At 42.6% G+C, this 25,905-nt stretch overlaps 1 protein-coding gene across 1 annotated transcript in view; it reads left to right on the top strand.

Annotated features, from left to right (window-relative positions):
• Positions 1 to 236: 236 nt before the first annotated feature.
• LOC144590152 (choline transporter-like protein 1) overlaps positions 237 to 25,905 on the top strand; it is a 68,533-nt gene continuing 42,864 nt past the window's right edge. Inside the window, exons 1-5 of the mRNA XM_078394986.1 lie at positions 237 to 741; positions 17,227 to 17,316; positions 22,227 to 22,369; positions 23,310 to 23,446; positions 25,030 to 25,117. Coding sequence (XP_078251112.1) covers positions 712 to 741; positions 17,227 to 17,316; positions 22,227 to 22,369; positions 23,310 to 23,446; positions 25,030 to 25,117 — 488 coding nt within the window. The 5' untranslated portion in view covers positions 237 to 711. The remainder of the gene's footprint in view (positions 742 to 17,226; positions 17,317 to 22,226; positions 22,370 to 23,309; positions 23,447 to 25,029; positions 25,118 to 25,905) is intronic.

Here is a 25,905-nt window from a genome sequence, read left to right as displayed (position 1 = left end):
CTGTTGTTCATAGGAATTAATGTAGGTACATTTCACTTTTGTATTTAATATTATGGGAGTTGGATTTTGTGATGGACTGGGCTACATCCACAACTCTCTGCAATGGGGGACTGTTAAGAGGTGGGCAAGTGTGAAGTTGTTACAGGGAGGCACCAGTGGCTGGAAAGTGGTTGGAAGGGAGCACCAGCAGAGCAGAGGACAGTAGTACCTCAGTGGGACATAATATTGATGCTGCCTGTCCAGCTGAGTTACTCCAGCATTTCCCTGTCTATGCACAGTGTGTGAACCAGCATCTGCTGTTCCTTCCTGCACAATGTGGAGAGGAGGGGACTGGTTGGAGGGAGACACCAGTGGATGGGGACTGGTTACAGTCTTGGTAGCTGCTGCTGTGGGGAGTTGTTAGACGGTAACGCCAGTGGTGGCAGTGATTTGAGGGAGGCACCAGCACCCGCCCTCCTCAGACGACTTGGCCTCCACCACTACTACTCCACCACCTCCTCTCGCCCCCCTGCAGCGCTGTGAGCAGCAGCAGCAAGCAACAACCAGCATTGGCAGCAACAACAACCAGCAGCGGCCTCTCCTTCTCCACCGCCTCTCGCCCTCCTGCAGCGCTGTTGGTAGCAGCAGCAACATCAACAACCAGCAGCGGCCTCGACATCTTCTCCTCCTCCTCCACCAGGGACCCGGCGGCGGCGACGCTGCTGCCCGGCCATGGGGTGCTGCGGGTGCGGCGGCGAGGAGGTGAGTGTGTGCTTGTGTTTATTCCCCTCCTCTCCACTGTGTAGGAAGGAAATGTAGATGCTACTGGGTTAAATGCAGACGCTGCTGGGTTAAATGTACATGCTGCTGGGTTAAATGCAGACGCTGCTGGGTTAAATGCAGATGCTGCTGGGTTAAATGTACATGCTGCTGGGTTAAATGTAGATGCTACTGGGTTAAATGCAGATTCTGCTGGGTTAAATGCAGACGCTGCTGGGTTAAATGTAGATGCTACTGGGTTAAATGTAGATGCTACTGAGTTAAATGCAGATTCTGGGTTAAATGCAGATCTTACTGGGTTAAATGCAGATGCTGCTGGGTTAAATGCAGACGTTGGGTTAAATGCAGATACTGCTGGGTTAAATGCAGATACTGCTGGGTTAAATGTAGATGCTGGGTTAAATGTAGATGCTACTGGGTTAAATGCAGATTCTGGGTTAGATGTTGAGTTAAATGTAGATGCTACTGGGTTAAACGTAGATGCTACTGGGTTAAATGCAGATGCTGTTGGGTTAAATGATGATGCTGGGTTAAATGCAGATGCTATTGGGTTAAATGATGATGTTGGGTTAAATGATGATGCTGGGTTAAATGCAGATGCTGTTGGGTTAAATGGAGATGCTGAGTTAAATGCAAATTCTGGGTTAAATACAGATTCTGGGTTAAATGCAGATTCTGCTGGGTTAAATGCAGATTCTGCTGGGTTAAATTCAGATTTTGCTGGGTTAAATACAGACGCTGCTGGGTTAAATGCAGATTCTGGGTTAAATGTAGATACTACTGGGTTAAATGTAGATGCTGCTGTGTTAAATGCAGATGTTGGGTTCAATGTAGATGCTGCTGGGTTAAATGCAGACGCTGCTGGGTTCAATGTAGATGCTACTGGGTTAAATGCAGACGCTGCTGGGTTAAATGGAGACGCTGCTGGGTTAAATGGAGACGCTGCTGGGTTAAATGGACATGCTGCTGGGTTAAATGGAGATGCTGCTGGGTTAAATGCAGATGCTGCTGGGTTAAATGCAGATGCTGCTGGGTTAAATGCAGATGCTGCTGGGTTAAATGCAGATGCTGCTGGGTTAAATGCAGACGCTGCTGGGTTAAATGTAGATGTTGCTGGGTTAAATGTAGATGTTGCTGGGTTAAATGTAGATGCTGCTGGGTTAAATGTAGATGCTGTTTTCTTTTGGTGTGCTGACCCTGATTAGCAGTGGGGGAATTATTCGAGAGTATGTGAACGATAATCTGGAATATTTTCAGGCAAAGATAGACACAAAAAGCTGGAGTAACTCAGCATCTCTGGAGAGAAGGAATAGGTGAGGTTTCGGGTCGAGACCTTTCGTCAGATTGAGAGTCAAGGCAAGGGAGAGGGATACAGATATAGGCGGTGATACAAAGAGGTATAGAACAAACCAATGAAAGATTTGCAAAGAAAACTAACGACGATCAAGAAAACAGGCCATTGTGTGTTGTCGGGTGTTCACACTTCTGCAAGCATTTCATTTTAACCATCGCACTTTTTCTTTGCAAAACATCGTCAGTACATTTCCAACTGTTTACTACCTGGGTGTTAATGTACGTGAGGATTTTATTTCACTTGTCCGACACCTGCTTTCACGAAGAATCCCCTTGCCGAGTCTTTAATTACAGAGGAGATCAGCGCGTCTCTGTATGGATTATACTTAAAGTGATTTCATCGCCCATTTGTGGTTTACACTTCGGGACTGTAGTGGTTTCATTCCATTTCGATTGTAGGCGGATGTTTTCTGAGAATGTGCTGTTTAGGGGTTTTAATGGTCTGATTAAATCCAGTTAAATTGTAGCTTGGGATAAATTTTTCAATTTTATTTTAAGGGTATAAATGCATGTTTTTGATTTTTTCAAAGACTGAACTGTTGCTTGAGATGCTCCTCAAAATAGAACCGGCAGTGTCAGCGTTGGTTTTGTTGTGAGTGATTTGAATCGCGTGTTTCATCGGATGAAAGGGGCATTTTATTTTAATTTTGCCAACAAAAGGCCATTGTGTTGAAGCACGATTGGAAAGATGAGAATGCTGGGTTTATTTATGTAAGCTGCTTTTGCACTTAAGCATTGTTTTAAGTGTTGGTATTGTACACTTTCTTACATACATACAGCAACAATTATTGCAAGGATTGGTTGAGCAGACAGAATTCTTTGATGCAGTAAAGCAAAGTTCATCTTTTTTTACCGACTGATTAAAAAATTTGGGTTTTGTATTTGTAGAAGCTGTTTTGCGGGAAAAGCTGATCTATTTGCACCCATCCATGCATCTCTAAACTATTCTGTTGCATTTGCACTTCAGTTTGACGAAATGTGATGCAACACTCACAATTGTAGCTTTAATATGCAGGTAGATGTTGGGTACTCCTTAAAAAAAAACCCAGTGATTTAAAATACAACATTGCAAAACAGATTCCTTGACCTGAAACGTCACCCATTCCTTCTCTTCAGAGATGCTGCCTGTCCCCCGCTGAGTTACTCCAGCATTTTGTGTCTACCTTCGATTGCAAAACAGATTCTGGGTGTGGCATTTAAAATAATTTGAACTACAGTATAAACAAAAATGCAGGAAGCACACTGGCTGCAGCACAATGACGCGGCTGGTTGAGCTGCCTCGCGACACCCGAGACCCTGGTTTGATCATGACCTTGGGTATTGTCTGTTTGGAGTTTGCTCGTTTTCACTGTGAGTTCCCCAGGTGCTCTGATTTCCTCCCACATTCATAAAACATGGAGATTTGTAGGTCACTTGCCCTCTCTAACTAGCCCCTCATACGTGGGATAACAGAACTAGTGCAAAAGTGTGATCATTGGTTGGCGTCGACTTGGTGGGCCGAAGGGCCTGTTTCAATGGTGCGGTGGTGGCCCGTCATAGACGACGATAGCATGGTGGTGTAGTTTCATGTCTTGTGGGATCGAGTGTGGCTCAGGAGTCTGATGCATGACCCACACACACGGGAGCAGTGGGGGGCACATGAAGGGCACGGTGGGGGGGATTTAGGGCTGCAGCCTTCCTCCTGTCTCTGGCACCAAAGAGTCGGCCTAGGCAATTGTCTTCGAAACTGTTGACCGCCTTCCTAGTGGTTGTACGCTAGCCAGACCTGTCACTGGCATGGGTTTCCAGTTCTTTTGGGGCTGGGCTTGCTTGCTGAAGGTGGTCCTTGATACAGTCTTTGAACCATTTCTTTGGGCGCTCTGGGTTCCTTTGACCCAGTGACAGAACTCCGTACAGTTGATGAGGCATTGGGATTCATCCACCCTGATCCCATGGCCTGTCCATCGAAACAGGGCCTTTTTGATCATTGCTTTGATGCTTGTGATGCCAGACTGGTCCAGCGCTTCCACATTAGTCACCCTGTCTTGCCAGCGAATACCCATGGATGGACTGCTGAGAACACATATGGAATTTCTCAAGCTGGCGGGTGTGTGTTCCTGTACGTGTTTCACATCCATACAGCAAGCTGAAGATCACTACAGCTTTGTAGACTCAGCCTAGTTGGCAGCTTGATGTTGTGGTGGTTTAACACTTGTGCTTGGAGTCAATCAGGTGCTTGTCTGGCCTTGCTGATGTTTCCTTATCCAGCGAGCCATCAGGAGATATCAAGCTGCCCAAGTACTTGAAAGCATCAACTATTTTCAGCTGAGTATTGTCAATGTGTACAATTGGTGGCTGACTGAGCGAAGGTGTAGTCCACCTTAACCAACCTAATCTCCCGGTGGCTGAGCACTTCAACTCCCCCTCTCACTCCCAGTCTGACCTTTCTGTCATGGGCCTCCTCCAGTGCCATAGTGAGGCCCACCGGAAATTGGAGGAACAGCACCTCATATTTCGCTTGGGCAGCTTGCAGCCCAGCAGTATGAACATTGACCTCCAACTTTAGATAGTTCCTCTGTCCCTCTCTTTTCCTCCCCCTTCCCCTTCCCAGTTCTCCCTCTAACTTCCTGTCTCCACCTATATCCTTCCTTTGTCCCGCCACCCTGACATCAGTCTGAAGATGGGTCTCAACCCGAAACGTCACCCATTCCTTCTCTCCTGAGAAGCTGCCTGACCTGCTGAGTTATTTTGTGAATAAATACCTTCGATTTGTACCAGCATCTGACGTTATTTTCTTACATTATCCTGGGCATCATCTCTTAACAACTCTCATTCAAATTGAAGCTACATTTTTAGCTATAGACATTTTAAAGTTTAAAAATTCACTTTCTAACCCATTTCCTGATCTCCTCAGCGTATGACATCACAATGCTCCACGTTCGACTTCATTTGCTCCGCACTCGCCAAAACAAGATGGCCACCGGCAACGCCGGCGCCGCCCGCCGCGCTCAGTCGTTCCCTCACACCTCTCCTCTCGCCCGGCCTCAGTCGTTCCCTCGCCCCTCTCACCTCGCTTCTCGCCCAGGCTCAGCCTCTCGCCCGGCCTCAGTCGTTCCCTCACCCGTCTCCCCTCGCCTCCCACCCGCCCCCAGCCCCGGCAGAGACTCGCACGTCGGCAGTCAGCGTTGAACGCACGGGCACTGGTAAGTGCTTTTCGCAGCCAACAGCTCCACGGAGGGGAGTGGGCGTGGTGGAGGGGAGGGTGGGGGTAGGAGGGGAGTGGGGTTGGGGGGAGAGTGGGGGTTGGGAGGAGTGGGGGTGGGGGGGAAGGGGGACAGTGGGGGGCAGGAGAGAGTGGGGGTGGGGAGGAGGGGAGAGTGGGGGTGGGGGAGGAAACGGGGTGGGAGGAAGGAGGGGTGGAGGGGAGAGTGGGGGTGGGGGGAGGGGAACGGAAGGATGTGGGTGGGATGGGGGGAATGAGGGTGGAGGCAGGGCTGTGGGGGTGGTGGCAGGGGAGGGACAAGTGGGGTAGGGGAGATGGAGTGGGTCAGTGGGGGGAGGAGAGGGGGGGAGGAGAGGGGGGGGATAAGGGGGATTGAGTGGGGGTTTGAGGGCGCTACACCGATACAGGAGAGGCTTTGGCTCCAGGGCTCACTCAGTGACACCCTCTCCCCTTCCCTGTTCCCCCTCTACGAGGAATGGGCCCAACGGGTCCACTTGGTCTAGTATATAACTATTTCTTGACGATGTTTGGATGTTACTGATTGTATATTTGCACTAGAGATCCACTCTGTATCAGGCCAATTGATCATATTTAATGAACTGTTCTTTGCTTTCTCTGTTAATTTTAATTTCACCTTCACGAGCTGTATCTCTTTTTGTTTTATTTTACAATACAATACAATACAATACAATATATCTTTATTGTCATTGTACCCAGGTGTACAACGAGATTGGGAATGCGCCTCCCATACGATGCAATAATTTAAGTAATTAACAGCAACCCAACGAAACGAAACAATTGTAACAGTTTTTAGACAGGGTAAAGTGCAAGTTGATCTATGCGTTGTGGCCATCCGGCTCAGCAGGACCGGTTCATAGCAGCTATGGCCCTGGGGATGAAGCTGTTCCTGAGTCTGGAGGTGCGGGCGTAGAAGGCCTTGTATCGTCTGCCCGATGGAAGGAGTTCGAACAGACTGTTGCAGGGGTGCGAAGAGTCTTTGTGGATGCTGGTGGCTTTTCTGAGGCATTGTGTGTTGTAGATGCCCTCCAAGTCTGGTAGCTGTGTTCCGATGGCCCTCTGAGCTCTATGGACTACCCGCTGTAGAGCTTTCCTTTCTGCCTCCGTGCAGCTGAGGTACCACACAGGGATGCCATGCGTTAGGATGCTCTCTATGGTGCAGCGGTAGAAGGTCGTCAGCAGCTGTTGGGGTAGACCAGACTTTTTCAGTGTTCTTAAGTAGAACAGTCTTTGTTGTGCCTTCTTGACCAGCGCAGCAGTGTTATTGGACCATGTTAGGTCCTCCGAAATGTGAGTGCCCAGAAACTTGAAGCTGGACACTTCAACAGTCATGGAAGCAGAGATTAGGCATTTGCAAACAATAGAACTCTACTGTATCCACAATATAATTGAAAAGATATTTAACTTAATACTTAGAGCCAAGAAAATTTGAATTGGTGAATTGATTGGTTAAAATCCCTTGACAGCCACTAAAATGACCAATACTTCCTGACGTGGTACCGAAGCATTAATCCAATTCAAATAGACACAGTGGTGGAGTAAATCACTGGGTCAAGCAGCATCTCTGGAGAAAAAGGATGAGTGATGTTTCAGGTCGGGACCTTTCTTCAGACAAGGGGGGGGGGGAGGTGAAGAGCTGGTATAAATCAGGACCTGATCTTTTCATTGGTTAGCTGATATGCGAAACAGTGCAACCCTGTAAATCTCGCACACAAAATTATGTAAATCTTACCATGAATGACAGAAATACGAAGTGTTATCCTTGTTTACGAAGTTCATTTTTGAATGATTTAAAATTGAGGGGGTTGGTGCAATATATTGCTATCCATAAATCACAAAAGAAAGACAAGTAGGTGCCTATGTTATTTGACCAACCTATCGGTTGTATTTAAATATGAAATTTTTACAGGTTGTAGGGTAGTGGGTAAGGATCGTGTTAATGCATGTAACTAATTTTTCACGAAAGTGAGGGTTAGCACTTTATTGCACCGACCCCCTCAATTATTTGTTAAATTCAAAACTAAACTATGGTAGTAATGTACATTATTCAAGATTCAAGATAGCTTTATTTGTCATCCAAAAAAACGATTTTTTTGATGAAATTCAGTCACCCACAGTCCAACAATAAAAGCATTAAATTAGGCAGATTACACAATAAAGCATTAAAATAGGCAAATTACACAACCCCAAAAACACACAAAAAAAGAAACATCCATCACAGTGAGTCTCCTCCAGTCCTCTCCTCACTGTGATGGAAGGCCACAATGTCTTTTCCCTTCCCCTGCCGCCTTCTCCTGCGGTCAGGTTGTTGTGGTTGCAGGCCGCGCCGGACGGTCCGCAGCGGGCCGACCCAAGCCCCGCGATCCAGGGCGGGCGAACACGCTGCCGCTGTTGCTGTACGTCGGGGCGGTCGTGGCTCCCGACATTGAAGCCCCCGCCCAGCAGAGAAAAATGCTAGCATTCATGTCTAATGCTAGCACTTCTGGATCAGTGTAGGGATGTATGCATTACATTTTATTACACTAATATAGAATGAAAAGAATGAAAACATATCTTGACATGTGTTCATAGTTATTTTATTCACAATACTAGGATTTCTGGAAATAAGTTTGTCACTGATTGCGAATGTGTATGGGTAGTATATTTATATATATATATATATATATAGTCTATTAGAGAGAGATTGAAAGAAAAAGGTTGCTAAACAAATAATTAGAGGAAATCACAAGAAACTAGATATAGATATATATATATATAAATATCATAAAGGTTGTATATATATCAATATCATAAAGGTTGAATCGCCTTTACGGTTTATGAACATCATGTGAAAAATAAGATGAAGAGAGAAATAGAGCGTTGCTTTAAATCGAAGTTGCCTCTGATCCATGAGAAGGAACTTTGAGATCTATTTATCGCTATCTTGCCTCTCACAAACACACACACACAAATTCATATATATAAATTATATAAATTGTGCAGAGTGTGTGTTTGAGCAATACAGGGGAAACTGCACATAAGAGGGGGCTGGGAAGGAAGGAGGGGAGGGAAATGGGCAGAAACAGTAAGAAATAATAAAATCAGAGAAATTAAGCAGGGGGGAAAACATTAAAAAAATAACAAAATGTGAGTTGATAGATAAGATATTTTCTGCATTTTAATGGTATCATCACACATGCTGATCCCCACAATACTAATTACACTGCGAGAGGCATAGCGAACGGCTGGTTTTGCTTACTAAAATGGCGGACGTTCCGCTCCTTTGCGTACTACGCTTCAGTATAGGCGATTTCGACGGAGTGGTCCATCCTGCTCCTCTAGTATCTTTGGCGTCCATCTTCTGCTCGATGCATTATTCCTGGACTTGTCTTACCGTGAAGACCATGTCGACAGTGCTGCGACCAGGTCTGAAGCCCCATTGTGCTTCCAGCAGGGTTTCTTCTGAGACTGCTGATCAGACGGTTGAGGATCACTCTGGCCAGTATCTTCCCAGCAATGGACAGCAGGGAAATGCCTCGGTAGTTACCAAAATCCGCTTTGTTGCCTATTTTTGTTGAACAAGGAGACGATGGTAGCATCCTGAAATTCGCTGGGCATAATTTCTGTCTCCCATATGCTTGTCAGGATGTCTTGGAAGGCATTCAGAGCCTCTAGGCCTGCTGCTCTGTAGAACTGGTCTGCTCCCTGAACTGGTCTGGTTGATGGCTTTTTTGACTTCACCCAGGGTTGGGGGGGGGGGGTCAAGGTCATCCAGTGACTGTTTCTGAGGAATCTGGTCTACAGCAGCAGGATCAACAGAGGGTCTGTTGAGTAGGATGCCAAAGTGTGCTCTCCACCTTTCAATGATGCTGCTTTTGTCCTTGAGCAGGGTTGTGTCATCTGATGTGAGAACAGGGATGGTACTGGGCTTGTCGTGATACGCTGCTTTTAGAGAACTAAAGAACAATTTAGAATTGTTTGTATCCGCATGGTGTTGGACCTGGTCTGCTTTGCATGCCCACCAGTTGTCCTGCATTATGTGCAGGTCTATGGTGCTTTGCTCCGTAGATACGTCAAGCGATCTTTCTTTTGAGATGGACGACACATAATTTTTGCCATTCAATGAATGCCTTGCGCTTCTCTAAGAGATTGACGATTTCCTCATTGTTTTCATCAAACCAGTCTTGAGGGCTTTTTGTTTGAGTCCGAGCACTGCCCCAATCTGCTTTGTTGCCTATTTTTTAGAACAAGGAGACGATGGTTGCATTCATAAAACAGAACTAGTGCAAAAGGGTGATCACTGGTTGGTGGGTCAAAGGGCCTGTTTCAATACTGTATCATAAACTAAACTCACAATGGGTTAGGCAACATCTGAGAAAAGATAGCTGCTGTTAAAGTTTGAGGGAATCCTTCATCAGAACTAATAAAGAAAACAGGTTTTAGTAGCAGATTAAAAGGGTAACACTTTGGTAGAACAATGGGAATGTCTCTCTAAACTGAGACCAAATGAGTTAATGTATCAGTTAGACAAAGAAGCGTAATCTAATTCTGTGTTGTGTTGCTAATAGTTGGATTTTGGGACATGTCCAGCAGGGCAGATTAATACTCATTGAAAGAGAAAAACGGAGCCAAAATCACAGCTGGATCACTGGCAGAAATGGTTGGTTCTGATAACGAAAATGGAAACAAAGTTACCTAAAGTCAGAGAATTCAACATTAAGTCCAGAACATTTCAGCATGCTCAGAGGAAAGATGAGTGTCTTACTCGTCAAGCTTGCATTTGGCCACAATTTAGCAATGCAGGTGGTCAAAGATAAGAGAGGTCAAAGGAAAAGTCAGATGGGGAATTAAAATGACAGGCACCGACCGGGAAGCTCATAGTTACTCTTATGGACCAAGGACAAATGTGCTGTAAAATGATCGCTCAATCTGCATTTAGTTTCTCCAGTGGAGAAGAGGACAGACACATTCTGCCAAACTGTCTCACCGAGAAAGACTGTTTGGTGGGAAGAAGTGAAACGATAAGTGCTGTGGGTGCATGGGAAAGTGGAGTAAGACACAAAAAGCTGGAGGAACTCTTGGAGGAAGCGGGACAGTCTTCAGACTGAAAATCATGGGAAACAGAAACGAGATATAGACGATTCTAGAGAGGTAAAGAACAATATGCAAAACGGTAATGATGATAAAGGAAACAGGCCATTGTTAGCAGTTTGTTGGGTGAAAACAAGAAGCTGGTGTGACTTGGGTGGGGGAGGGATGGAGAGAGAGGGAATGCTGGGGTTACTTGAAGTTAGAGAAATCAATATTCATACCACTATTCCAATACCAATATTCCGTACCAATATTCATACCATAAGTTGCCCCAGCGAAATATGAGATGCTGTTCCTTCAATTTGGGTTTAGCTTCACTCTGACAATGGAGGAGAAAAAGGCAGGTGATGGTGGAAGAGTGAACAGCAGGGTCATGAAGCTAATAATCCTTTTGAAATGATGCATGCAGAAGAGGATGCATGAAATTGAAAAGGATTTGAATGCAGGTCCAGGATCCTTCGTCAGAACGGATGGAGAACACAAGTTTCAGTAGCAGAAAAGAAGGGTAAGAGATTGGTAGAACAATGGGATTATCTCTTTAAATTGGGACCAAATGAGTTAATGTATCAGTTAGACAAAGAAGCATAATCTGTTGCTAATAGCTGGGATGTGGGCCATGTCCAGCAGGCAGATCTATACTAATTGAAAGAGAAAAACTGAGAAACTGGTGGGATGGAAGATGAGATTTAGAATGTACACAGACCAAAAGTGAGGAAAACCACTCAGAAAATTGCTAATAATGTGACCGAAATTGGTAAGAGTCATTGGAGACTTGCTGAATTTCCTTAGCCTTATGAGGAAGCAGAGGCATTGGTTTGCTTTCTTGGCCATAATGTCAATGTGGTTGGCCAAGGGCAGACTGTAAGGGTAGGAGGAAACTGCAGATTCTGGTTTACGCTGAAGATAAACACAAGATGCTGGAATAGCTCAGTGGATCAGGCAGAATCTCTGGAGAAAGGGAATAGGTGATGTTTCGGGTTGAGACCCTTCTTAAGACTGCGAGTCAGGGGAGAGGGAAACTAGAGATATGAAAAGGTACAGAATAGCTCAAAGCCAAGAACCCACAATGATCCATTATTGGCCGTGGAGGAGGTGATAATGAGAGGATACGAACAGTAAAACTAGCAGGATGACTAGGGTGGGGGAGGGATGGAGAGAGAGGGAATGCAAGGATCACTTGAAATTAGAGAAATCAATATTCATACTGCTGCGTCGTAAGCTGCCCAGGTGAAATTTGTCTTGCGGTTCTTCCAATTTGTGTGTGGCCTCACTCTGGCAGTGAAAGAGGCCCAGGACAGAAAGGTCAGCATGGGAAGGGGAGTTAATCCTACGCTGGTATCTTTTTAATTTCTCTCTTCCTATCCCTCTTGTCCCAACAATTCTGCAGTAATGAAGGAAGTCGTATTTTAAAAGGCATTGAGGATAATAGTGAGTACTTCCCTTCGGCAGACCAAACCACGAGTTAGAATGGGCCACAGTTGTGGGTGTTCCTGGTCTTTTCCTTCATCTCCTGCATGTTGTTTTTGCATACATGAGTCAATGCTTGGGCTCTCAAATTAATAATTCATGTTCTTTTTTTTAAATGAAAAACTTTTTTTTCTATTTAGTAAAGAAACTCAATTGCCTAGCTACGGTTTATATTGTTATACTTTGGCCGCCTTGAATATTAATGAGGATTAGTATTAATCTGTACCCATTCTTTTTTTAATTTGTCTGGTTTACCCCACGACTGCACGTTATGATTAGTTTAGTGTAGAGATACAGCTGTAAGCAGGCCCTTCGGCCCACTGAGTCCGCACCAACCAACGATCCCCTATACACCAGTTCTATCCTACACACTAGGGACAATTTTATAGAAGCTAATTAACCGACAGACCTGCGCATCTTTGGAATGTGGGAGGAAAAAGGGGCACCCGAGAAAACTCACGCAGTCACAAGGAGAATGTACAAACTCCACACAGACAGCATCTGTAGTCAGGATCAAACCTGGGTCTCTACTGTGCCACCCTAATTAATTAACTGCAACAAAAGTTTAGTTTAAAGATACAGCATAGAAACAGGCCCTTTGGTCCATCATGTCCAAATCAACCGTTGATAACCCATTCACACCAGTTCAATCCCACTACCTACACATTACTGGTGATTTACAGAAGCCAATTAACCTACAAATTAGTTTCAAAAGATGTTCTCGTATGATGTTGTTAGTCTTTGTTAATAGTTTAGCACTACACATTTGCACTGTTTAGTGTAATTTAAGAATTTAATCCTTAGAATTTCACCTACATTTCAATGGGTTAAAAAAGAAATTAAAACGTGTTATTTAAACTATTTTAAGAGGTGCTGGGATTGGGATATAGCCAAGGATTTTGGAGGAATTGGAGAAGAAATAGCTATTGGGCAAAGGAGATACTACTGAGAAGGAGATATCTACTTGGGGACCAAAGTAATCTGAGGTTCGGGGGGGGGGGGGGGGGGGGGTGAAGAATTAAAAAAAAGTAAACAGATTTTTGAAAGGAAAATCTGTCCAGACAAATTTGGAGCTCTGAGAATTTATCAGATGTAGTGGAGAAGTAGGAGTGCAACGCACAGAGGGTGAACATTGTATGGATTATTTGACAGCGCTATTGATGTTTATGAAAAATAAGTGCTTTATATTTAAATTATTGTGTTTTGGCTGGCAGAGATGGAATAAACAAAGGTGTGCCATTAGCATATCTTAATGTGTCTCTCAAGAGGTGCTCTGGGATTAATTTCTGTTTACATTGTATGACCTTTTACCTGTCTTTATATATAGAGCTGGAGGAAATGGTTTACAGACCATGATGATTAGGAAAGCAACTAATTATAAGGCAAAATAAAGACTATGAATTGTGCAAAAAGATGGTGGATTATTATTGTTATAAACCTGAGTTAATGCAGACTAGTTAAACAAAAGTTGTCAATCATAGATCATTGTTTTGAATGGGTAAAGCTAAGTAACCTGAGAGTCAAAAGGCATTTGAGCGTTTAGATTCAAAAGAAATTTAATAGGACTGTTTCTTATGGATGAAGTGCTGAGTATTTTATTGAACAGAAGATGAAAACTGAGATGTAATTGTGAACTAAGTTCCCCTTTGGAGCAAGATATGTAAATTATCTTTGCACATTGCACAAAGGACTTTAAAGCATACAAAGCACAGGTTTGTTGGTTAATTGGCTTCTGTACTTGCCTCTAATATGTAGGACAGTACTAGTGTGCAGGTGATCGCTGGTCATCGCGGACTCAATGGGCCTGTTTCCATACTGTATCTCTAAATTAAACAAACATAAACTGTTCAAGAACTTAAAGGCAGATACGCTATACACAGTCTGGCATGTCACAATACAATGAGGCTTGGCAAATAATGGTGCAGTTTCTATGACAGCTGAAGAGCAAGTAACAACTAAGGGTGGGGCAGAAAAATAGGGACCATTTCCAGGATTTGAAGGCTCACGAACAAAATAACATAGATTCAAGAAGAACTGCAAATGGTTTAAGGATGGAGGACAGAGGAAACCTTGAGACCACAGAATAATACTGGAATTGGTGAGTGACCCTGTCATTAAAAAAAAAGATATTTGTAGGAATGGGAAATAAAGGATTTTGTACATAATATGGGTATATGCACCCCTCCCAACCCTTCCGAATTTGTCGGAAAGTTTCCACTATCTTATTTCATTTCCGCCATTCCGATTTCGCCTCACATTTTTCCGCAAAGCAGTTGGTAATTGCAATTTGTCAATTTAGCCGCTAAAGGACGTTAGGGGTTCCGCAAGAAATCCTCTGAGCCCTGGAAGTCTCCTCGAAAATGTAGTACCTAGGCTGGGCAAGGCAGCCAATCTCAACCTCATCGGGACTTCCATGGCCAATTTGTCCATTCGGCCGCGAGAGGTCGCTCGGGGTTCGGAGAGAAATCCCCCTGGCCTGGAAGTCTCCCCGAAAATGTGGCACCTAGGCTGGGCAAGGCAGCCAATCTCAACCTCATTGGGACTTCCATGGCCGATCGGTGGGTTGAATTTGAACCTGCCGCCGGGGCTCTGGAACTCCAGCTGGAGGCAGCATTTCTATCCCCATAGCTGACTTCCTTAGCAAGCTGGATAAACCAGCAAAGCTCTGGAACCAAGAGTGCCAGAAAATCAGTGGTAGAACTGTAATGAGTAAATATTAAATTTAAGTGCAAGATTATATAACTATATTAATTAATTAAGACAGGGTTAAAATATAAAACACAGCAGAAAAGCCAATTACCACCTTTTTGGGCTGCTTATCAATTAATGTGCAAATTTATTTCAACAAGTACTTCCGTATGCTTAGTCGAGTCGCATATATCAATTCTTTCTTCCTAACTTAGTCATACATTTTATGACCATTGTTCTTTTATTCAATACCAAGAGAATTGGGATGTGTAAGGAAAAAGCGAAATAGAAAAAACATTTTTTTTTCTTTGTGTTGCAAAAAGTATCTCTGTTCAATAACCTTTCTATAAATAGCAGAATATACTCATGATAGGACTGACAATGTACATGTAGTCCAAGAACTACAGACTGTTGGAAATAATAGTTGTTTTTCACACATTTGGCGTGCATACTTTTCTTTTGCTGAGAAGTTGCATTACGTGCCATTTTATGAATCTGGATGTAAAATTCTGAATTTTGGACATCAAAATTATGAATTTGTAAAATCAAATATTGGGCGGTCTGGTATATGGTATTAAATTTCCACATTCGGGTCCACCACCGATTATTTTTATTTTTTTTCTGGCATCTTTGGTTCCAGAGCCTTTCTGCATTATCTGTTTTTCTGGACCAACAGAGGTCATGGCCTCCAGAGATGCTGCCTGTCTCACTGAGATACTCCAGTATTTTGTGCCTATCTTTGGTTTAAACCAGCACCTGCAGTTCCTTCCTACATGCTAAAATATATCATGTGAGTTCACCGTACTGCAATTGTCAGAGTGGTCACTGCTCATCCCGATGTCATCCCCGGCACCACAAGGACTTTGAAGTTTCATGGAAGGCAGTCTGAAGAGGAGGGAAATCCTGAGATAATGATTGTTCCTTGAAAAATGCCCAAAAAATTAAGTTTACTTTGTACTGTTTGGGATCTTGAATAATAGTTGTTGCCTGTTGGTTTGTCGATGAACCATACTATGTGCAGCATGAAGAGGCCATTTAGGCTCTATATGAATAATACATCGTTTCTGTCGGTGTAATCTGTTCTTCCTCAGTTTATGGATCTTCTCTTTGTGCCTTTGCTTTTATTTTAACCGTAAACATTGCACCTGTTTGCAAGTTGCACCAAGGGTTAGAATATTTGTGACTATCCACTTGGGAATTAGTTTCTAAATTACACATGTGTGATGTGTTCATTTAGATGGCCCAGTATTTCGAATGAATGTAAGCTGAATCTGCAAGGATTTGGCCTTTTTGGGGAAAATTGTGATCTAGTGAACGGAACAATGCATATGTAAGTGCTGTTCCTCATGCCAGAGAACCAACACTGTCACTGACTGGAAATACACATCCAGAAATGGAAAAGTTAATAGTTCTGTGCCTAACAAAGTTACATCTCAGAACATATATGGGCAACCGAACCATATTTAATGCGCTTGTCATGAACATCTTAAAAGACCTACCAAATAGCACAATGAGCGAGCAAATTCCAGAACTTTATGGAGTTAGTTGTCAGAGGAGGCAGGTACTGTGACAGCATTTAGTAGACTTTTCAACAGGTACATGGATAGGAAAGTTTTAAAGGGATATATGGGCCAAACATGGGGAGGTGGGACGAATGAGGATGGGGCATTTTGGTTGGGATGGGCAAGTTGGGCCGAATGCTTGTTGCCGTACTTCACAACTCAATCTGAGAGGTGAAGATGAGGACAACACCTACCAGCTACCTGCACTTACCGTACAGTTAAATAGTGCTTTATATAACTATTCAAATTGGTGTCCTACCCTAGAAAATTGTGACTCGAAGGTGTACAACAAAATGTTTTTTTTTACTTCTTTGATGAGATTTTGCCATCAATAACATGAGGCATTTTCTGCAAAATGCAATGAGCAATTGATAAATGCAAGTCTCTCCCAATGTGGTGAGGGAGATCTTTTGGTAACTTTGTTTTTCATGCAGACAATTTTCCCTGCTGTTTTGAAGCTAGGGTAACTGAGGATGACTGTTTGGAACTATGCCCTACCATGTTTAGTTCCACTTGAGCACTAGAGAAAATGTTAACTCTTGAAATGTTAATCTCACCCACAACTGGGTGCATCCCCAAGCACTGAGGACGTGCAGATGAATTGGTGTTGATGGTAAAACTGACCACCAAAGGAATGGAAAATTAATTTGTTGTATGTCATCTGCAGTCACAATTTTCTGTGATATGACTCCAACTTGAATAGTTCTGTAAAGCACCAGAGAGTTATTAAAATTGGTACAGGGAGGTAGGTTTCAGATCTGGCAACTTCACCGGCAGAACCTGTTTGTTTATTCTGTAACTTGGCCATTGTTTTAAGATGTTTGTGGCAAGTAAAAGCATTAAGTATGGGTTGATGTCCCCAAGTATGTTCTGGGATGTAACACTGTCAGGCACAAAGCTGTAAATAACACTCCCATTTTGGGGTCTCGCTATTTCAGGTTAGTGATTGATTTTTGAGCTAAAATGTTGAAGTCCTGAAATAGAGAAGTTATTCAAGAGACTTTTTCCCATTTAAATAATTGCAGATACTTGAGCAAATGGTTTGTGATGTTGAACACCAAGAGAACAGTCCTGTTTATTATATCTGCTTATTTATTTGTTCGTTAGGGCTCAGATCGACAATGGAAGCCTCTGGAACAACGCAGCTGCACGGATGTTCTGTGGCTACTGATATTCATTCTGTTCTGTGTTGGCATGGTAAGTTTCCCTTCATTTTTGTTGTAGGAATTTGTTTATCAATATTATTTTGCGGGCCCTTACATTGTGCAACTAGCTAGAATATGTGGGTTGCAGCTGCACATAGAGAGATTTATGGCTCAAAACAGCAAGATTATTGCGAGTGACTCATTTTATAGTTGGGTCATCTGATGCGAAGTGAATGGTTTACGCGAGCAGAGCGAGCAGCAATATATTTTCCCAGGAGACACAAGATACTGCAGATGCTGAAATCTTGATCAAACCCCAGTGCTGAGGAACTCTTGAGTCAGGCAGCAACTGTGGAGGGAATGAGTCACACCCCTTCAGATTCTGGCAGAAATGTGGGGGAATGACGTATTTAATGCAGAGATTGGTGGGGTGAAAGGTGAGGACCAGGGGAACTCAATCTTTGTTCCACATGGGAGAGGGGGGATGAGAGCAAAACTGGAGCACAGAGGGGATATGGGTGAGGGTTCAATCCACAACAGTGCAGGAGAAGCCATCTTTACTGAAGAAAGAGGACATCTCAGATGTTCCAGAGTGTAAAACCTCATTTTGGGAACAGATGCGGCGGACATGAAGAAATTGAGAGTAAGGGATGGTGTCCTTTGTGAGAGACAGATTGTGAAGAGTTTAGGCAAGGTAACTGGGAATAAGTAGGTTTGAAGTAGACACTGATAGATAGTCTATTTTTGTGATGTAGACGGAGATCGAGAAAGGGGAGAGTGATGTCTGAGATTATCCAAGTGAACTTGAGGAGGGTGAAAATTAGTAGTAAGGTTGATGAAATCCATGAGTCCTGCAGGAGACAAGAAGAGTTGAGGAATGGTGAGGGGGTGTTCACTAGTCAACAAAAAGACAAGCCTAGTTGGAGCCCATGCGAATGGCCATGCCTGCACCTTTGACGAAGGAAGTGAGAGGAGATAAAGGCTGAGGTCAAGGCCCCCCAGACAGGAGCGGTAATAGAGGGCAGCTGATTGGGTGTCTGCTCAAGGAAGAACCAGAGGGCCTGAGACCTTCCTGGTGTGGAATGGAGGTGCAAGGTCTGGAAAAAGTGTGTTGTCTCAAAACATCACCTGTCTGTTTCCTCCCCGCTAAGTACCTCCAGCACTTTCTCAACATATTTTCCTCATGTTATTCGAACAGATTATTCAATTATCCAACATATGCGGGGGACCGGGGGTCTAATGAGATGGAGGAACTGAGGGAAATCCAGGTTAGTCGGGAAGTGGTGTTAGGTAAATTAAATGGATTAAAGGCCGATAAATCCCCAGGGCCAGATAGGCTGCATCCCAGAGTGCTTAAGGAAGTAGCCTCAGAAATAGTGGATGCATTAGTGATAATTTTTCAAAACTCTTTAGATTCTGGAGTAGTTCCTGAGGACTGGAGGGTAGCTAATGTAACCCCACTTTTTAAAAAGGGAGGGAGAGAGAAAACGGGGAATTATAGACCAGTTAGCCTAACATCGGTAGTGGGGAAAATGCTAGTCAGTTATTAAAGATGTGATAGCATTACATTTGGAAAGTGGTGAAATCATCGGACAAAGTCAGCATGGATTTACCAAAGGCAAATCATGTCTGACGAATCTTATAGAATTTTTCGAGGATGTAACTAGTAGAGTGGATAAGGGAGAACCAGTCGATGTGTTGTATCTGGACTTTCAGAAGGCCTTCGACAAGGTCCCACATAGGAGATTGGTGTACAAACTTAAAGCACACGGTATTGAGGGTTCAGTGGATAGAAAATTGGTTGGCGGACAGGAAGCAAAGAGTAGGAATAAACGGGTCCTTTTCGGAATGGCAGGCAGTGACTAGTGGGGTACCGCAAGGCTCAGTGCTGGGACCCCAGTTATTTACAGTGTATATTAATGATTTGGACGAGGGAATTGAATGCAACATCTCTAAGTTTGCGGATGACACGAAGCTGGGTGGCAGTGTTAGCTGCGAGGAGGATGCTAGGAGGCTGCAGAGTGACTTGGATAGATTAGGCGAGTGGGCAAATGCATGGCAGATGCAATATAATGTGGATAAATGTGAGGTTATCCACTTTGGCGGCAAGAACAGGAAAGCAGAGTATTACCTGAATGGTGACCGATTGGGAGAAGAGGAGATGCAACGTGACCTGGGTGTCATGGTGCACCCGTCATTGAAAGCAAGCATGCAGGTGCAGCAGGCAGTGAAGAAAGCGAATGGTATGTTGGCATTCATAGCAAGAGGATTTGAGTTTAGGAGCAGGGAGGTTCTGCTGCAGTTGTACAGTAGCGCAGCGGTAGAGTTGCTGCTTTACAGCGAATGCAGCGCCGGAGACTCAGGTTCGATCCTGACTACGGGTGCTGCACTGTAAGGAGTTTGTACGTTCTCCCCGTGACCTGCGTGGGTTTTCTCCGAGATCTTCGGTTTCCTCCCACACTCCAAAGACGTACAGGTATGTAGGTTAATTGGCTGGGTAGATGTAAAAAATTGTCCCTAGTGGGTGTAGGATAGTGTTAATGTACGGGGATCACTGGGCGGCACGGACTTGGAGGGCCGAAAAGGCCTGTTTCCGGCTGTATATATATGATATGATATGATGATACAAGGCCTTGGTGAGACCGCACCTGGAGTATTGTGTGCAGTTTTGGTCTCCTAACCTGAGGAAAAACGTTCTTGCCTTAGAGGGAGTACAGAGAAGGTTCACCAGATTGATCCCTGGGATGGCGGGACTTACATATGAGGAAAGACTGGATAGACTGGGCTTGTACTCGCTGGAATTTAGAAGACTGAGGGGGGATCTTATAGAAACATATAAAATTCTTAAGGGGTTGGAGAGGCTAGATGCGGGAAGATTGTTCCCGATGTTGGGGGAGTCCAGAACCAGGGGTCACAGCTTAAGGATAAGGGGGAAGTCTTTTAGGACCGAGATGAGAAAACATTTCTTCACACAGAGAGTGGTGAGTCTGTGGAATTCTCTGCCACAGAAGGTAGTTGAGGCCAGTTCATTGGCTATATTTAAGAGGGAGTTAGATGTGGCCCTTTTTGCTAAAGGGATCAGGGGGTATGGAGAGAAGGTAGGTACAGGCTACTGAGGTGGATGATCAGCCATGATCATATTGAATGGCGGTGCAGGCTCGAAGGGCCGAATGGCCTACTCCTGCACCTATTTTTTTTTCTATGACACACACTGTTGTCCAAATGAGAAAGTGTAAATTGGTATCTATAATACAGTGTAATTACTTGCAGAGAGCATTACAATGTGAAGAACCAATTGGTGGGTTTTAGAGAGATTAGAGTAAAATATTTAGAAAAACTCTCCCACAATACAATTTTGAAGGAATCAAACTCATTTTTAAAGTTGATTTATTTTACAGTTATGGGTAGTGTTAGCAATAATTATGATTTATGAAAATCATGTACACATTAAATGCATGATAAATCACCGTCTGGAGAAAAATGTATCCCAGGTTCCAGCGGAAGCTAGAGAGAAAATCTAGCAAGCTCGTATCTATTTTTAATGCACTCTGTTACAAGAAGGCGGCTGGAATCAGGGGGTTGCTAAATATCTAGGTGTATATATATATATATATATATATTACTGAAACTCTCATCTTGTTTGTACCCTTCCCCACTATGTTTGTTTGTTTGTTTGTCTTTGTCCCGTGTGTTTCTTTGTGCAGTTTTCATCCAGAACAAAACGGTACACGATAGCGCGACAATTTTAGGACCACTTTACTCACCGCTGTCCTGGGGTGTGTTTAACCCAAGTTTCATTGAAATTAGTCTTGTATATTTAAAGTTATAGACATTTTAAAGTTTAAAAATTACCTTTCAAGCGTACGTTCGCTGTCTTCACTGTTCCACGTCACAATGGGACCCGCCCGAGTGACGGGAGGGGGGCCCCATAATGACCGCCAGGAGCGGGACCCGCCAGGGTGACGGAAGTGGCAGCCAATAAGGGGGTGAAGGGCACTGCTGAGCCGACGAGCTGCCGCTAACTTTAATAAATGCGCTCACCCCCCCCTTTCCCCCGCTGGGAGGACGAGCTGCGTTTTCGACTTCAGTCCGAGCGTGCGCAGTTGGGGTCCGTTGATCTAATTCAGAAAACTGCATTCTGCTTTTTTGTCCATTCTCTGTAATTGATTTTTTTTTTTTTAAACATTCTTCTTAATGCAGCCTAGAATAGGATGTGATACCATGTGGGTGGTTTTACCTGCAGCTGCCTGAGTTCAGTTGAGCCTGGATCAGGTGGTGAAAGTCACATACACTTCACCAAGCAGTGAACTCCTGGACAAATAAAATATATACAAAAGACAAGTATTGCAAATAATGGCATAGGGTATCACGTGGAATTACTTAAAGTGTAATATAAAATGCTACAAACTATCATCTATTCTCTATGTGGCATAGATTTAACTTTTAACTAACCTGCTATCTCAGTCTGAATAGGCTGATTGGCCTCTTGTGTCACATGGAAGTATGCAGTTATTTTCTGGTGATTTAGTTGTAGCTTGCCATGGCAGAACTGGGATGCTCTGTCTATATTCCAAAAATAACATCTGTGACAATTTGATTGATGCAACTTTTTTCTCCATCTCCATCTTGTTTGTCTGATATAAGAACTTATGAATCCAATCATTAGCACAACAAAGAAACTGTGGAGGAAAAGGATTTGAGTTTATTAGCAGTCTAAAAGTTTTTCCCCTGATAACTTCCATCTGAAAAGGCCTATTGAGATCACATCTAGAGTTAGAATGCTGTTCATGTAACGATTTGCTATCTAGCTTACAGCCTCTTTGAAAAGTTCACCATTGAAGCTGCATTCTCACAATACATTGGCTAGGCATTTCAGTCAAGTTTTAGTTCAACTTTTGGTTCATAGTTATTCTTGCTGAAGCCAAGTGTTTAAAATTGAACTTGTGAAACGTTCTCTTGCAGGCTATCATCTGTGGCTTTGCCATAGCCTCTGGAGCTGCACAGAGGCTGGTATTTGGTTATGACAGCTATGGAAATATTTGTGGGCATAAGAACACAAAAATTGAAGACATTGAATTAAGTGGTTATGATCTTACAGACAGAAAGTAAGTACATTGTTGATATTTCAGAACTATGTGCAATATGTTAAATCATAGATGACATGAGCTATTTTAACCAGGTTTTATTGTGTATGTGCGTAATATGAAGTGAACTTACTATCTGGCAATGGGAATTATAGGAAGCTTTAACTCCCAATTTTAAAAGTAGATATTCTTTGAACAGATTAAGCTGCAAGCACCTTTATTTATTTTATTAATTCAAAATAACTTTCAAATGTTGCAAGTTAACTTTTTGGAGGGAAAAGTATATTTGTTATTGTGTCTTGGTGATGGGTGCACAGTTACAACATCAGGGTCACTTGTGTCCTCAGTTTAGTCTGTCTTGGACACTAAACATGGGAATAGAAGTACAATTTTTGTTGGGGTGTGATCTTCAAGCTGTTGGGAAGACGTGCTTGAAGATCACACCCCAACAAAAATTGTACTTCTATTCCCATTGTGACCACTTTAGCTGATATTAAAATTTTAAATGCACTCTACTTTGCAATATAATAATTCAAACCATTTGTTTCAGAAGGTTTTTGGAAATTGAAATAGCTTTACATTGATCAAATGTTTGTGGGATTTTGGAAATAGTTCTCAAATTTCGTAGAATGAGATTCTGTTTGGGTGTTGATAAGTTAACTCTGATATTTATGGATTTGTAAACTTTCCCAAATGAATTGGATATTCTTGATAACCATTTGACCTTCTGATTAAATTTGGCCTTATATATTTGCCAACTTATTTGATTTTCTTTAACCTTGAAGTTGCTAAAAAAATGCTCAAAATGAATTTCTATTCATTTTGCATTCTTTATTGTAATATTTAATCTTGGCTAAAAGCAAGAACTGAAAAGAAAATTAATTGAAAATGTGCTTTGTGCTTAAATGTTTCTTTTTTTTTCTTTCCTGTCCGCCCCCCACACCCTCACCAAAAAATGCAGAAATGTTTTTTTCTTCGAACCATGTAATTGGGATACGTTGAATTTTAAAATCAAGTCAGTAGCGTTGTGTGTGACTAAGTGTCCGGATATGGATCTTAACACAATCGAGGATGTTCGAAATTTTGCCAAAAATAATGGTATGTCTAAAATGTTGAAAATTGAGTGAACAGGGGCAGATTGGGGATTAGAATTAGTTTTTATTCGTTCTCCAATTATTGCTTTGTCATCAATATAAGATGAAATTACTATTTATATATGACACGGGTTGTATGACCAGGCCTTGGACTACATTCTACTTTCCAGTCTGAGAATTTAATATTGGGTGATCAGCCATGATCATATTGAATGGCGGTGCAGGCTCGAAGGGCCGAATGGCCTACTCCTGCACCTATTTTCTATGTTTCTATATTACTGGCTGTCCTGTGTTTTGTTATGTAATTCTCTCCAGCATGGCATATTATCTCCTGTTCTATGAATTCTTTAAAAGGGTATACGTCCTGAGGATAGATCAGAAGCAATGGTGATACTATACTTTGATTTCAAGAAGGCAACTTGAAAGATTATTGTAGAATATAAGAAGAAAACTCATTGTGTAGGAAGTTACAATGTGGGTTGAAGATTGGCTATCTAGGTGAAATGCAGGGAGCAATACGGAGTCGTTTTCCAGCCACAATATTAACTAATGGAATGCCACAGGGCTTGTTGCTGGTGCCTCATGTTTTTTCATTTTTAATAAATGAGATGCATAAAGGCATCAGATGCTAAATTAAAATATTATGTAAATGGTGAACGATTGCAAATTTCTGAAATGGAAAGGGATCTGACTGGCCTAGTGCATGATATGCCAAAAGCAAGTATGTATGCATACAAAGATAGACACAAAATGCTGGAGTAACTCAGCGGGGCATGCAGCATCTCTGGAGAGAAGGAATGGGTGATGTTTCTGGTATAAACCCTTCAGTCTGAAGGAGGGTCTCAACCCAAAATGTCACCCAGTCCTTCTCTCCAGAGATACTGCCTGTCTCGCTGAGTTACTGCAGCATTTTGTGTCTATCTTCGATTTAAACCAGCATCTGCAGTTCTTCCTACACATGTATGCATACAATGCAAGTGTGGTGGAAGTAGAGTCTGGAAATATTATGGCACAGTTAAATAGTTACTAATAGGCAAGGGATGTGAGGACTCAATTGGTTGCAATGCAGAAATGTATTTTGTCAGTCAGATCAGCCATGATCATGTTAAATAGCAAACCAGGCTCAAGAGCTGAGTGGGTTACTCCTGCTCCAATTAAAAAAAATATGTATATGATTCTTTACCTGAACAATAAACTAGCAATGCAGAATCTTTTATTTTCATGATAATTCAAATATATATTTGTTAGTTCCTCCATTTTTCTTTTAATTATCTCTCTGTTTGCATTTTACTTCCAAGTGGCTTTTGTACAATTCCTTGCCGATCATCTGTTTTAGTTCTTTTTTTAAAGCAATATTTAAAGTTTGCATGGAGGTAGGAATCATTTGGTGTATTTGTAAGCAAACCTTTCATGTTGTGTACGAGGATAATTTTTTTCCTACTTTGCAGCATTCTTCAGCTGAAGCAAATTTAAAGGCTACATTTTTGTCTGAACTTTGTATCTTTAATATTTTTCTGTAAGATTTTAATACACATAAATTTAGGGCCAAGATTTTTTTCAGTAAACAGTATTTTGTTTTTATTACAGGTTCTTATCTGTGCAAATATAATCTGAAAGAAACTGAGTATACATCAAAACATTTGAAGTCTTGCCCCAAGCTTCCTGTTAAATCGAGGTGAGACCATTTAGGGGTATTATGGGGGAAAATTGTGTTGGATTTAAACGTGACACTTTTCCGCAAGCTGTGATCAGTGTAATTTGTAGTGTTTTATATATAATTAGTCCGTGGACCCGTTGGGTCCAAATCCCTCCTGCATTGGTGCAGCACCTTCTCGACGGTGAGTAAGGTGGGCCTAAAATTGTCACGTTATCGTGTACTGTTTTGACTTTTGTTCAGGAACAAACAAACAAACGAGTTTTAGTATATAGATTAGGTTAAAGTTTGAGCAGTTCTTAATTCAAGCAATTATATTTTATATGTCATAGTCATACAGCAACAAAACAGGACCTTTTGAACACCATATCCATGCTGCCCTTCCCCATCTACACTAATCCCATTTGCCTGCATTATATTCTATGTGATTATCCTGATTTGTGAGGGTTTTCAGGGTTGAAATGTCTGTGTATATCTTGGTTCTTATCTTTGGTTAAGGTATGTGTGCTTCATATTTACAATTCTATATATTTTTGCTTTGAACAAGGTATTGCTACTGCTAAATATGGACTAACCTGACCTAGAAATCTGATAGCCTACTTTCACGTGCACAAGAAAACTATTGTACAAGGGCGCACCATGTATTTGGGGGTGTGATTAGCTGCTTTGCACATGTACAGTTTTGCATAATTATCACAGCAACTCCTTCAGGACCATTGCCAAGGCTTTGAGTGTATCTTCCATCTCCAGCCTAATATTGAATTGCTATCTGGTTTTTGCAAACATACATGTTTAGGCTCACTACTTTT

This window comes from Rhinoraja longicauda, chromosome 3, assembly GCF_053455715.1.
Source record: "Rhinoraja longicauda isolate Sanriku21f chromosome 3, sRhiLon1.1, whole genome shotgun sequence".
Taxonomy (NCBI): domain Eukaryota; kingdom Metazoa; phylum Chordata; class Chondrichthyes; order Rajiformes; family Arhynchobatidae; genus Rhinoraja; species Rhinoraja longicauda.
This window is presented reverse-complemented; position numbering and strand designations above follow the sequence as displayed.